The sequence below is a fragment of the Oryza glaberrima genome, chromosome 11 (genome assembly GCF_000147395.1).
Source record: "Oryza glaberrima chromosome 11, OglaRS2, whole genome shotgun sequence".
Taxonomy (NCBI): Eukaryota; Viridiplantae; Streptophyta; class Magnoliopsida; order Poales; family Poaceae; genus Oryza; species Oryza glaberrima.
The window spans coordinates 21,573,084-21,587,964 of record NC_068336.1 but is presented as its reverse complement, the minus strand read 5'-3'; the positions used below and the strand labels follow the sequence as shown (position 1 = coordinate 21,587,964).

At 41.0% G+C, this 14,881-nt stretch overlaps 2 protein-coding genes across 4 annotated transcripts; one reads left to right on the top strand and one right to left on the bottom strand.

The window, feature by feature from the left end:
* Positions 1 to 1,833: 1,833 nt before the first annotated feature.
* Positions 1,834 to 6,531, top strand: LOC127754570 (transcription factor BHLH062-like). Of its 3 annotated transcripts, none has more exons than XM_052280148.1 (5): positions 1,834 to 2,146; positions 2,510 to 2,616; positions 4,065 to 4,180; positions 5,317 to 5,444; positions 5,730 to 6,531. In XM_052280148.1, exons 2-5 carry the CDS (start codon positions 2,543 to 2,545, stop codon positions 6,216 to 6,218), a joined length of 807 nt encoding a protein of 268 aa, XP_052136108.1. In that variant the 5' UTR covers positions 1,834 to 2,146; positions 2,510 to 2,542; the 3' UTR covers positions 6,219 to 6,531. The 3 variants fall into 3 exon arrangements, with proteins under 3 accessions (XP_052136108.1, XP_052136107.1, XP_052136106.1); XM_052280147.1 differs by having other exon boundaries at positions 2,507 to 2,616; XM_052280146.1 differs by having other exon boundaries at positions 1,835 to 2,146; positions 2,527 to 2,616.
* A 137-nt stretch (positions 6,532 to 6,668) lies between these two features.
* Positions 6,669 to 10,968, bottom strand: LOC127754569 (probable methyltransferase PMT2). The gene is made up of 6 exons (XM_052280145.1): positions 10,772 to 10,968; positions 10,018 to 10,683; positions 9,705 to 9,915; positions 8,029 to 8,704; positions 7,601 to 7,678; positions 6,669 to 7,186 (listed from the first exon to the last, which is right to left on the bottom strand). The coding sequence occupies exons 2-6, from the start codon at positions 10,666 to 10,668 to the stop codon at positions 6,847 to 6,849; spliced, it is 1,956 nt and encodes a 651-aa protein (XP_052136105.1). The 5' UTR covers positions 10,669 to 10,683; positions 10,772 to 10,968; the 3' UTR covers positions 6,669 to 6,846.
* Positions 10,969 to 14,881: the final 3,913 nt, after the last annotated feature.

Below are 14,881 nucleotides of genomic sequence, written 5' to 3'. Positions count from 1 at the left end.
AGGCAAACTTGTCTTTAACCAATGTTTCTCTCCGTTTCCACAAAAAATAATAAAATAATGAGACATATGTCCAGCAGCTAATCATCATATTTTTACAGTGTCTACGAGAAGATATATGTTCTTTGGGTGTCTCATGGTAAATGCTACATACTTGGAGTGTCCTGTAGCAAGTTATTGGGTTTTGTGTATTGGAGGTAACTTTTATTGTATAGATTACCTCTTAATTATAGATAGGTGATAGAAATAAAATTAGAGGTAACAACTGCCTATATTATAAAACTTGCCATTAGAAACAAATCGTAAGACCAATTTGTCAGCTTATTTCTCTCGAAATCGACGCTGTGTGTGCATAAAAGTGTTCTACATATACATGTTGCATAATTAATACAGCTTTTAGGGAAGTAAGGTAGCTAGTCTTTGCGTAAGCATCCATCAACAAATAGTTAATTAAGGCCACTATCTTGTACGAGTAGTAAACTGCTCTCAAGTCTGAATAGTCGGAAGCAACACCTTGTGAGTTATTTGATCAGGTTAACTTAGCTCACAGGCAAAACGACTTAGGCCCTATTTATTTAGGGTCAGGTTTATTGGTCTATATTTTTAAGTCGGCTTATATGATTTATAAGCCGGTGGATTTAATGTTCTAAGTTTAGTAGTTGAGTTATACATCTACCTCACATAAGCCAAAAAAGCTTCTCCAACCTAGCTTTTGGTTTAATAGTGTTAGAGTGGCTTATGGCTTCAAAAAAGCCAAATGGAAAAGCTGCTTGTTTGTTTAGGTTTAGACTTTTCGACTTATAAGTTGGCTTATAAGCCTAAATAAAGAGGGCCTTAATCCTGCCCTTACACCATTGCATCTTTGCATGCATGCCGGCTAGATTTTAGCATGAGAGTAGGCGCGCCACACACTATTGGTTTTTATGCTGTGCAGCACCAGCTTCAGGATGAGATGCGAAACGGCGGTGGCGGCTTCGTGAATTTTCAACCGTAAATTTAGAGTCGATTTTAAGGTATTTTTATCGTAGTTTATTTTTTTTCATTTGTTTTTAAATCGTTATTAAGAACACGTATATAAAAGTTATATTCACGAATTATTTTTCATTCGATAAATATGTTGTTTTGCTTTTACTCCAATGTACCAAATGATGGAGCTGGATGGCCCGTGTGTGGCTAGTTTTGGAGTTTTTTTTTCTTTAAGAACTTAGAGTTGAGGTGGTTGGTGAGGTTTGCTTTGCAGGATCGAGTGAGGAGGGTAGATGCACGAGGAAGGAGGTGACAAGTTAGTCTCACATTTGGTTTTGGCTCTGCACATACATATCAGAGCCAAAACCACCTAATAGCTAGAAAAGGGGTAATTTGTTCGAATTAAATAATTATGTGGTGTAAAATGTATGATATAAAAGTTAAAAGAATAATGACTTAACCCACAAATAATATACTACCGATAAAGGTATTACTATCTCTGTTTCAGGTTATGTTTCAGTTATAAAACTTTCTACTAGTGCTCATATTCATATAGATATATAATCTAAAACGGAGAAAGTAGTAAAAAAAAGAAGAATGGCATCAACAATTTACAGCAAGGACAGAACGAATAAAGATCAAATTTTTATCACCAAGAGAGGTGACGAAGAAGCAAGCAAAGAAAGTTGTCATCATCCCAATCCTCCTCCGCCATCCCATCCATGATCCATCATCCCAATCCAACGGGAGCTCAGCTTTTGTTCTCGATCCGCGAATTCCCCGTGGGACCGATGGCGACGGGATTCGTCGTCGTCGTCGCCATGTGTCAGCTCGCTGGCGTCCGGATCACCCAAGTGTGCGGGTGGGTGGCCGCCACACGCTCGCCGCGTGCTCGCCTCCTTCCCCCACCTTTCCCACTTCCCACCCTCCCCTCCCTCTCGGTCTTCGTCTCCCTCCCCTCTCCTCCCTCCTCCTTCCAAATCTGCAGCTCAAGCTGGTGTTGGTGGTGTTGGTGGTGGTAGGCGGCGGCGTCGCCTTCTCCTCCTCTTCTTGCTGACCCCGCCTGACTGGCTTCCTTCCCCTTCCACACCTGCCGGATCGGGTGGCTGGGTTGGTTGAGGGTCCAAGAAAGAAAGATTTTGGGGGTTCGGGGGTGAACCCCCCTCCCCATGCCCCAAGTGAGGTCAGCCCCCCTCCTGGTTAACTAATCATGCTGGCTTCTTGTTCTTGATGTGGGGGAAAAGAAAGAGAAGAAAGCGGTTTCTTGGTGGGATTATGTGCAGATCTTTAGTACTACTGTTTCTTGCAAGAAGAATTCGGGCTAAGCTAGCTTTGTCTCCTAGTACACATGGTTAGTTCTTGTGTATTTGTAGTTTGGTTTCTTGTGTAGGTATAAAAAAGTGTAGCTTCTGGTGATTTCTGTGTTATCATTGTTGGGTTTTTTGAATGGACTGAGCCTGATCTTCTAATAGTTTGATGATGTTTGGAGGAGGAGTTGTTGTTTTCGATTTGGTTTTGAGCCTTGTTTCTTTTGGTGCTCCAGTAGACCTTTGTGTGATGCAGGAACCAGAATCTGGGCATGGTGGCTGACACGGAGAGCTCGGGGTCACTGGGTGGCAGCTCAAATGCTGCTTCTGACAAGGCTGTTGATGGGTTCGTTGTTAACTGTTTACTTTCTTTTTATCCAATTCCCATTTATTAAGCTTCATAACAATAACCAATGTCTTTTTATTGCTATGGACAATTAGGCTATTGTCGTCGCGTTAGACACTTTTAGGTTGTATTTATGCTCTAATTTTGGCTAACGTGCTTACATTCTCATTTCTAATATCCTGCCTAATCTGAATGTATTTATCACCACATTTTCTGTACTACTTGTTTTGGGCTATTGTTGTGGAACAATGATAACGACTGTGTTTAGTTCCTGAAATTGGGGAGAAGTTTGGGGAAACTTGGTAGTTTGGAAAAAAAGTTAGGAGTTTATGTGTGTAGAAAGTTTTGGATGTGATGTGATGTGATGGAAAGTTGGGAGTTGGGGGGAAGTTTGATGTGAACTAAACAGGGCCAACATCTACCCGTCAATCATAATATCTCTCTCTTTTTTTTATCTCCATGGTTTGGTTCCCACATTGAAACTAGCTGTAATTTGTAAATATCCATTGCAAAAGTGCATGAAAGCGTAATTTGGCCAGTAGTTCAAGCACAAGAAACTTGCCTTCATCATGATCAACCAACTAAGGAAAAAGCTACACATAAAGAAAATGTTACTGAATTTTTACAAACACAGATGTGGCACACTATGATTGAATCTTGATTTTCTATAACTTCCAAGAATTTTGTTGGTAAGATTTTTTTTTAGTATGTATAGCACTGCTCATCATCTATTTCGTCTTAGTTCTCCTTTTCATGCATATATTCTTTTGCTAACCATAGCTCCGTATGCTTGAGACTTGTTCTCTGAAGTCACTTTGAAAGAGAAAGGTTATATACAATGCACAAATGGACAAATCCAAGACGATAGAGTTTCCTTTATTAGAAACATAGTTGACAAGAAACCTTCTTGAGATAGAGACTGTTTAGGAATTATGACAAGAGTAACCACTAAACACAGGATCGTGCAGTTGGGTCCATTCTCCTTTACCCTGTGATCCTGTCATATGACGGGGGAGTGAGCTCACTATGGATGATAGATTTGAAGTTATTTATCTGTTATATGTGCTGTAATGATTTTCGCATAAAGAGTAGATATTAAAAATTATTGCCCATAGTAAGTTGCTGACAGAGTAGCAATAATATTAAATATTCAAAACATCAATTCAGTTGACAATTGGTATCATTTAAGGAGCTTACGTTACATGATATTTGATAATCAAAATATGTATGATGCTTAGTTTCATATTCAGATATCCACCATGATTCAGAATTGCTTCGCCTTTTAAGTTTATCAGTGAGTTAAAATTGACCTATGTTTACATGTGCACTTTCAGATTATTCTGAATCTTGTTGCTGTTCATGCTTTCCGCACATTTATTTCCCATAGCAGTGCAATTCCTACCATGATGTACTTCTATTTCCGTGATGCTTATTTTTGTTCTGTGCAGGTCTCTTGACAAAAGATCTCAGGAAAAGGCTCCAAAGAAAACTCATAAAGCTGAACGAGAGAAACTTAAGCGTGACCAGTTGAATGACCTTTTTGTTGAGCTCAGCAGTATGCTTGGTTAGAACAGTCCCATCATCATCAATCAATGTCATATCTTTATAGTAGATATACTATGCTCTTTCGAGAAAATAAATATTAGTACCAGCAACTTGCATTCTATTACTTGAATCCATCTTTCCTTTAATTACTTAATGATATGTAACTGAGTGTACATTGCGGAGAATACGAAGTCAACTTAAATTAGGTTGTGTTTTAGCAGGTCGCAGGTACCTGATGTAAGTATGTGCGTATCGTTTAGAGTATGAAATTAGGAATACAACACCTAAGTGGACATACGTTAGTTCCTGAATTCAATTATTTGCTATTGTCCCATAGTTATATGTTGTCTCTATCTATTTTGGGGTTTGCAGTGTTAGACTGTGCCATTCCTATCCTGCCATTCTATGATCCCAAAAAGAATGGGTCCTACACTGTTCAATTTGCTAAAATATCCCCATGTGAAGTTCTGGCTTTCCTGCTTTATTCGAAGCCCCCTTTTGAGTGGTCCATCTGAGAACAAAATTTCAAGAGAATCTTGTTTGGTCCCTACAAAAGATTGATGCAATGCTATTTTTTAGTGTGAATCTGAAATCCAAGATTGCTATTTATTTGCATTATCTTTGCTTTAAACTGCATAGATCTAATTAACCCTATCTTTGAACGGCCACTTATTGTTCAAGTACACAATGCGAATAAACCATGAATTTATCCATAATTTTGTGTTTATTGCTCATTGGCATCTTCCATGCTAACTTCATCTGATATGGAGTAATGACAATTCGGTAGCAGCCTGCTCATGAATGAAGATGCTAATTTGTCAAAACAGCACAATGTTAACCTTTGCTACATTTATTGTACTCCATAATTAGAAATATATGCAGAGCTGATATGGTGCACATGTAATAAAATATTAGAATTTAAATAATTCTTGCTGATCTAGGACATAATTGTGCAAATTGATAAACAGTTAGAAAAAGTTGTCTGCTGATTGGTGCATATAAATTTTAGTGCGTTGCACTGAACTTTCTTCACATGATGAATTATTTGGAGAACCTTACCTTGACCAAACAGTTTTTTGTGTTTACTGCTCTTAGTTTTACTTCAAATATCAAATTCATATACCTTTTCTGATCATTGTACTTCTGCTATTACAGATCCTGAACGACAAAATAGTGGAAAGGCTACTGTGTTAGGTGATGCTGCACGAGTTCTGCGGGATCTTGTTTCTCAAGTAGAATCTCTCAGAAAGGAACAGTCCGCTCTTCTAACTGAGCGTCAATACGTGAGTTGTTTTAATGAAATTGGTGTGTTTTATAAGTAGAACCTAAGTTGCATATAGCAATGTAGTTTTCCTGTAACAGTCACACATAGGTGTACTTGCAGTTGAAATGCCTTCATGGAAACTGCAAATATGTAATTAGCAGACATTACTTTCTTATTCACCTTTTCCTCTCATATTTCCAGTGGGTTAATTCAACTGTTTGCTTGATTTATTACTTGCCGATAGTTGTTTAGGTACTATTCATCATTGCCTTTGCAGCTAATACTAAAATGAACATATTAACAGGTTGGTTCAGAGAAGAATGAGCTGCAAGAAGAGAATATCATGCTCAGAGCCCAAATATTAGAACTGCATAATGAGATTTGTGCAAGGATGGGAAACAACCACCTCAATCAAAGCAATCTTGCGATGTCACAACCAGTAGCCAACAATGGCAGTAACTCAGCAACTCAACCCGTTCCACATCACATATGGGGCAATGGTCCGAATTTAGCTATGGTGCACCCAACAAACACATTATCTCCGTTGCACAATCAGCACCATCAGTCTGCTGGTGCCAGCCAGGTTTATGCGTCACGGCCTCAGGAGCTGCAGCTCTTTCCAGGGACCTCAGTATCAACAGAGCGAGAACGATCCCGAGCTGGAAGTGGAAGCACCCCGGCTACTTCTTCAGGCCTGACGGATTCTTTGCCAGGGCAGCTTCGCCTCAGCCTCCCTCAATCTTCTCAAGAAGAAAGCAGCAGCGGCAGCAAGAAAGGTCGAAAAAAGGGCTAGCCGGCCAGTTGACACTTGACAGTTGCTAAAAAAGAATCGATAAATCGATACTTGGTGAATGGTGATAGTTACACACTCTTGTAAATACTGCGAAGCGCTTACTGATACCTACTGTGATAGTTGCCCTCTGTTGTAATTTGTATTTGTAGTGCTTGCTCTGAAACTTAGATCACGTTTGACTATAGTTTTCCACTTCCAGTCCTTTTACGGATATATGTTGCCATATTACAGAGTTGTTTACCAGGAAGAGAGAAAAATGATGCAATTCGATAGCAGTGTTAACTGATGATAATTATATGATCCCTGTCACCAAGTCATGAAAATCTGATCTTGTATGTTCATGGGCAGCTTGTTTCAGCATTACAAGTTGAAGAAATATTTGTAATCTGTTGCAAACTGCATGTTTATGGCTATGAGAAATGATCAACAAGCACAGCTGAAACCATGAGACATGCAAAGTATATGCTTCTTGAATCTATGGAAATGCTAAGTCCTGCTACCGAACATCATATTGTTCATCCTAAGACAATCATCAAATCGAAAGAACACAACTCCTGATCTCCCCTATCACACTGAAAAGAATTGAACTCCCCAACAACTGAAAATAATCACACATGATCAGCACCTCTTACTCCTCTGAACCCTTCTCTTCTGAAGAACTTGCTGTACTCTCCTCCTCCTCCTCGGAGCTCCTCTCTTGTGAAGAGCTCCCCGCCTTCTTCTTCATCTTCTTCTCCGGCTCCGGCTCCGAGCTCTTGTCGTCGGCGGTCCAGTACCGCTTGACGGCGTAGAGCACCTTCTCCGGTATGTGGGGGCTGTCCTCGTGGTTCGCCATGATCATCTTCCACCGCATCCCGCTCGCGATCCTCTGAACCTTGAGGAGGACCTCAATGTCGTCCCGGAGGATCACCGTGCCCTCCGGCCGCAGGATCCGATCCATCTCCAGCAGGATGTCCTCCATCTTGCACCTTCTCTCACACATTACAACCAACAAATTGTTTAGGCACAGAACATCATCAAACAGCAAGAATTCATAATTTCGTATCACTTCAGAGATCACTCAACAGAGCATAGCAGCATGATTAGCATATACTTCCTCCAGTGATAAATAAGTATATCATTTTGGACATTAACATGGTTACAAGACACTAGTTGAATTGTTAATTATTAGCATAAAAATGTATGAAGGTTATATTATTTTGAAAGTAATTTTGTAGAAAAATACAATCATAGCATTTTCAGAACTGAACCAAAAAAATTTCAAAGAGATATTGATAGTCAAAGTTTAAATGCATTGACTACATGTATTTCAAAACCTCACTTATTTCTTACTGAGGAAGCAATCAAGAAACAGATATGAACAGAATGTGAGTGAGACTCACTTGTCCTTGTAGAGAGTGAAGACACCATTGCCATGTATGAGGTCATATGTTCTTGGGTAAGTGGAGAATGCCTCACACCTGAAGGAGAAGAAGGTGAAAAATAATCAATAGAAAAAATTTACATATTCTTGGATAATACACCCTTTGTTTTTTTAATGTATGTCACAATTGACTTTTGATATGACGATTGATCATTCATCTTATAAAAGAACAATATAAATGTTATTTATTTTCTTGTGACATGTCTTTTATAATCAAAGAAACTATATGTAATCTTAACTTATACTTTTATATATTTATACTATTTTTTTAATAAGATAAATGATCAAACGTTACATGAAAAGTAATCATCGTTATACAGAGAGAAACAAGAGGTAGTAATATTCAGGTCATGGAAAGCAATAAATGGAAATGCAGGTTGAATTTACCAGTCATGGAAGATGCCGATGAGGCCCCTCTCGTAGACGACGCCGAGGGTGGAGAGCTCGGCGGCGGTGGGGACGACGTTCATGACCCACGACTTGGGCGAGAAGACGGCGGCGGCGAACCCGCCGACGCCGGCATTCATATCCATGATGTTCCGGTACCGGCCGGCGTCGAGCCGGTAGTTCACCTTCCTGTACGCCGCCACATGCCTCTCCCACCGCGCGTTCTCCTCCGCGTACGACTCGCCGGTGAGCCCCGGCACCTCGCCGGCGGCCACCCTCGGTGGCACCGCCGTCAGCCTCTCCGGGAACGGCCGCAGCATCACCTCGCCGGCCGCTTGGGGCGGCGTGATGCACGGCTCCATCTTCTTGTACCAGACGTCGTCGGGGCTGGCGGCGGCGGCGTCGCACGTCCTCGGCGGCGCCGGCGTGGCCGTGGGGCAAGACACAACAGCGGCGTCGGGGCGCTTGCGCCACACGGCGGCCTCGCCCATCTCGGCGAGTTTCTCCCAGCACAGCATCGCGGCGTACTCCTCGATCAGCTGCTGCTCGGCAGCGAGGTCCGCCTCCGTGCGCTCCCACGCCTTGTGGTTGGTCCGCCAGTTGATCGGCGGGCCGGAGAGCACCCAGTAGCCACCCGCCCGGAGCACCCGGTCGATCTCCATCATGTACATCCCACCTGCGCGCGCGAGCCGGCGACATGTGCATCAAAGTTCGTGCTCGCTTGCTACATACTCCCTCCATCTCAAAAAAAAAAATAAAATCTAGGACTGGATGTGACACATTTTAGTACAACAAATCTGAACATGGGTATGTCTAGATTCATAGTACCAGAATGTGTCACATACAATACTAGGTTGGTTTCTATGGGACGGAGGGAGCAGCATATACTCCGTCCATTTAAAAATGTATGACGATTCACCATTTAGTTTTCATATAACGTTTGACTATTCGTCTTATTAAAAAAATATAACTATAATTTAATTTATTTTGTTCTGACTTGTTTTACCACTAAAGAAACTATAGTCTTAACTTATACTTGTGCATATATATACTAAATTTTTAAATTCGTCGAATGATCGAACATCATATGAAAAGTTAATGGTGTCTCACATTTTGAAATTGAGGTAGTCAGTGGCGCAACTATGGGGGTGCCAGAGGAGGTCAACACCCCCCTATATGAACACCGCCACCACCACGCCTCCTGTTTTTACTCTATATTGAGGTTAACTAAGATATGTATTTATCTAGTTTATTTGTGTAGCTTACAATTATTATTAATTTAGTTAGTTAGCAAGTCTAAAAACATTAGCAAGAAACATGATCTACAAAATTACTTTGTGATTTCTCATCTTTTTAAAGTAAAATAGAAGATTCTTATTTGTGAGATTATTCATTAGTTTACATTAAAGGATTTAGTAATAAAGACTAGTTCCAAACTTTTAATGATATTATTAAAAAGCTAAAATTTAAGTTTTTTTTAAATAACTATTTTACACATTGATTGTTATTAACGGTGACTATTTGACATCATTTGCTATCGATATTGATTATTCCGTCTTATGGCTTCTCCCCCACCCCACACCCCCTAATCTTAAATTTTGGCGTTGCCCCAGAGGTAGTATATGTGTGCATTGGGAGTCGTGTTCGGCGGCGGCGGCGGTGAGGGTGGGGCTTACCGTTGGCGGACCAGGGGATGAGGCAGCGGGAGCAGTGCGCCATGTCGAAGGAGCGGGGAGGGAAGGGGAGCTTGATGGAGCCGAGGACGCCGATGAACGCCGGGACGCCGCGCTCCAGCGCGAACTGCACCTGCGCCTCGTGCGAGTCCCGCGGCGCGAACGACATGGCGATCACCCCCCTCGCGTCCAGGTACGCGCCCAGGCTCGCCACCTGCACACGCCACGCACGGACGAACACCTCCATGAGCGAGCGAGCGAGCTATGGTGGAATGAATCAATGGCGGCGCGTGTGGTCGGCGATGATGTCGCTTACGCCGCAGCCGGTGTCGAGGACGGTGCGGACGGAGCCGTCGGCGAAGGGGACGACGGTGGCGAGCTGGTCGATGTACTTGTCGGCGCCGCCGGGGAACTGGGTGCCGCCGCCGGGGAAGCGGAGGAGGCGGCCCTCGTGTCGCACCCAGTTCTGCACCGCCTTCTCCACGGTGAGGCTCTTGTACGGCGCGTTCGCGAACGGCACGTAGTCGCGGCTCCGCGGCCACGGGAACGGCGTCACGTACCCCGGCGGCGCCGGCACCAGGCACCGCAGCCGCTCGCCGTCGCCGGGGCAGTGCCGCTCCCGGTACACCATGTTCTCCCTCGGGAACCTCATCGCGCGCTCCTGGTCGTGGCACGGCGTGTGGTCCGCCATCGCCGCCGCGCACGCCGCGAACTCCGGCGCCGGCGCCGCCATGGTCTCGTTCTCCACGCCGGCGCCGCCGTGGTGCGTCTCGAAGCTCAGCCCCACGCCGCCGCAGGCCGCCGTCTGCCGGTTCACGGCCATGGCGATGCTGTCGCCCTTGCCGTAGCCGCTGCGCTGCCACGCGCCGAGCAGGTAGAAGAAGCAGCAGAGGCCGACGGCGACCACCATGGCGAGCGGGCTCCGCCCCCTGTTCTCCGCCGACCCGCCGCCGCCCTTGATCGCCATGGATCCACCTCAAACCTGCAACACACAACATCAAGAAACGCAATCAACGGCAACGAATTCGATCAAATGCAAGTGCACAAATCACAGTGGCGACGCACGGAACCTTGATTAATTATGATCCAACTATAATAAGAATAGTGGTTGATTATTGCGTCTGATTGATTTCAAGAATTGGTCAAGAAAGATGAGGAATTGGAGGGGGATTTGGTTGGTGCTGAGAGCGCAGAGCAACCGAAGGAGAAAGAAGCGGATCTTGGATTCACGAACAGAGAACAGGGGTCTATGGAAAAAAAGGGAGTGTTTGCTCGATAAAATTAAGCTTGAAAAATGCAAATGTTTTGAAATCCGATTTATGGAAAAATAATCTGAGTGGTAAAAAACGAACCATTTTTTACCCTTTTTTTAAAAAAGTTTTTATATTTTTTTAGAACTATTTTGATGGTTTAGTTATCTTCAAAGTGTTTCAACTATTTTGCTTTATGCAGTTTAGTGTGTCATAGAGAGTATATTTAGTTAAACTAGTTGGAAGACATCAAAAGTCTCATAACACATTTGGACCAAATCCAACGGATAAAAATTGGACTTCTTCTGCCCAGAAATTATGTGATATATGATATATGTATAGCAAACAAACTATGTTAGATTGTTTATTTATTGTGGGATTGTCTATGTCCTATTTAGAGGCTGTCATGCAAGGGCAGAAAACATGTGGATATATCATATATGTATAGCAAACAAACTATTTTACATTGTTTATTTATTTTGGGATTGTCTATGTCCTATTTAGAGGATGTCATGCAATTAGTTATGAAAAAAGATTAAAACTTTTGATTAAAACGGGGAACTTACAAACATGCAAATTCAAATTCAACACCTATTATAGAGTATAGAAAATAACAAATTAAATTCTAACTAATGGAAGGAACTAAAGTTGTTTCCTTCAAAACTATTGTCTTCTTAATTTCAGCTTCCACCAACATGTCACTTGCATGCTCAGATCATGTTTCATCGACTTCGTACACCTAGTTCCCTAAAAAACCAGGACTATAATCTCAGTTAGAGTTATACATTAACAACCAACCAATTTCGATAGTAATGACTCATCTATGCAATTAGGTTTATATTTATACGGCTCTTCTATAGTTTGTCCAAGAACAACATGCATGTTTTTGGCGTGTATTAATTGTGAAAAATAACATGATGGCATGACATTTCTCACATTAGAGAAATGTCACCAACAAGTCGTTAAGTTTGATTGAACGGCTTGTTTGCACGACACAAACGAAGGGGCAGGGATGCAGGCCAGCCGGCGGCGATCTCCTCGATTCCTTGTCACCATATCCAGTCCATATCGACATGGCATGCATATGATAAAATGAAAATGCTATGCGTACGTTTTTTATGTACGATATCGATCCTCGTATAAGATTGCTAACGGATGGTGAACGACATGTGTTGCATCGCTAGGAAACAACAGAAAAACGTGACAGGCTTTCACGTTTATATAGCCAATCAATGAAAATTACGGGGTAGATGTTTTACTTTTTTTCTTAGAATTTTTAGGATTTTCTCTAATTTATTAGAGCGTCATGTGATGACTTGAGAGCGTTTACAGGAAGTTTAATAAACTTTTAGTATATAATAGATAGATAGATAGAATAGTTGAAATACATCAAAGCTTCATCACACATTTGGACTGAATCACTGAATCCAATGGATAAAAATTGGACTACTTCTGCCCGGGAAATAAGTGGATATATCATAAATGTATGGCAAACAAAACTACTTGATTGATTATCTTGGGCTTGTCTATTTCCTACTAAGAGAATGCCATGCAATAAGTTATGAAAAAAAATTAAAACTTTTGATCAAAACGTGGTACCCTACAAACATGCAAGCTCAAATTTAAAAACTATAGGTTGTAAAAAAGAACAAATTAAATTCTAACTAATTAAGCGTGTATTAATGGTGCAACTTATGGGTGCGTAGTACTCCTCTGTCCAATATAAAACAAATCAGTACCGGATGTGACATATCCTATTACTGCGAATTTAAGAAACATATGTCCACGGAGGGAGGATGTAGTGTAGGTGCTTATTTCCATATAATGGAACAAAAAAGTGATTAAGCATCAACAAAAATGGATAAGATGCAAATACTTCAATATATTTAATTATCTACCCAATAATGCCTCCAATCTAAAACGTCTAGAGAGAGAAATATGTAAAATACCATGAACAAAATGCCAAATGTATACAGTTTCCATTAAAATTATACATAATAATTCGTATACATAATAATTCGTATAGAGTTTTCATTAAGATTATACATAATAAATCTTCGTAATTTTTCCGAACTTCTTGGTGTTATATTACCTCACTTTATCCAATTTGAGTGACTCTAGATACTATTGAGAATATTTTGTTTTTATGATGCAACCATGGGATAGTATTTTGAAGTAATGCTCATAAGGAAATAAAGTTGTTGCTTTGAATCTAATAGTGCCTTCATAATTTCAGCTCCTGCTAACATCTCACTCGTCACTCGCTCTAATAATAGTTCAACTTCTCAAGATAAATAATATCAGGTTTAGACTATGATGGTCAGATCGTGTTTCATCAACCTAATATACCTTGATCCCTAAAAAAAAATCAGAAAAAGACCTTTATTACTATAATATCAGTCAGAGTTCAACATTAACAATCAATCAATTTCGATGGTAATTCCTCATCTCTCCAATTGGATCAACAAATTTAGCAACATAGGTTTATATTTATACGGCTTTTCTTTCTATAGTTTGTCCAAGAACAACATGCATGGTTTTGGCGTGTATTAATTGTGAAAAATAACATGATGGCATGACATTTCTCACATTAAAGAAATGTCACCAACAAGTCGTTAAGTTTGATTGAACGGCTTGTTTTGCACGATACAAACGTAGGTGCAGGGATGCAGGCCGGCCGGTGGCAATCTCCTCGATTCTTCGTCACCGTATCCGGTCCATGATCGACATGGCATGCACATGATTAAACGAAAATGCTATGCATACGATTTCTAACAAATAGTGAACGTTTTTGTGTTGCATCGCTAGGAAACAGCAGAAAAACGCAATGGGCTTTCGCTGTAAACGTTACGTTGTAGCCAACTTTACAAAGAGTTTCCGTTCACTCCTACTCTCTTTATATAGCTGTTTTTTATTAGTTTGGGTTTGCTTCATGTTTGGGAGTTTTTTTTATAAAATGTTTTTTTTTCTTTGAGTTGCACTCGCGTTGAACGAATTGGTGTAATAATTGGTTGTAGCTCGCAAAGGCTAAGATGGTTTTCTATTCATTATCTAGAAAAAAATATAGCCAATCAATTTTACATGATGAAAATAGATGAACATGCATGTATGGGAAAGAAACATTTTTCCACACGTTGCTCAACGGATGCTCATGCGTGTATGGCGCAAGCATACAAGTTCATCCAATGTGAACATCCTAGCTGCGCTCACACTACCAGCTATTATTTAGTTAAAAACACATCATTTGTGTTAAACTTTCTCTACTTGAGCACATAAGTCATCAACCATGCATGATACAAAATATTTCTGTCACACTTTACACATTCACATCTATATTTTTTTTAAAGATGTTTAGTTTCTCAATATGTTGCATTGGTGCCCCAAGCCCCCGAATTTTTTTAATTTTTAATTTTATTTATTAAAATATTTACAAATTTTTTTTCAAAGTTTTACAAATCTACACCCCTGACGCCTCAGAGATGGTGTTTTTTTATGACGTGACACATGTACATTGGGCGTTAGGGGTGTAGATTTATAAAACTTTGAAACAAAACTATTTGTTTAAATATTTTAATAAATAAAATAAAAAAACCCAAGCCCCCAATCCGACCGGACTGGCTTGCGTGGGCTGTATTTGTATAACGGGCCTAATGGCCTTTCCTTGACGAGACTTCAGAAGGCCCAGACCTAAGCTCTTTCTGGGCTGTCTTGGGCCCGATTGTGAGGAATATATCGAGTAGCAGAACGTATTGGACGATTTGTTTTCGATGTTATTCACCTCCCGCGTTTGCATTACCATTCCTACACGAGAAATGGATTAGATTGAGCAGTTTAGTGGCTATTATTTTGTTTCGTTGCAGTCATTAATAGAAAAACATTCTTCTCCAATATTAATAAGAAAAAAAAAACGTTCTCCTTCAATATATTCGC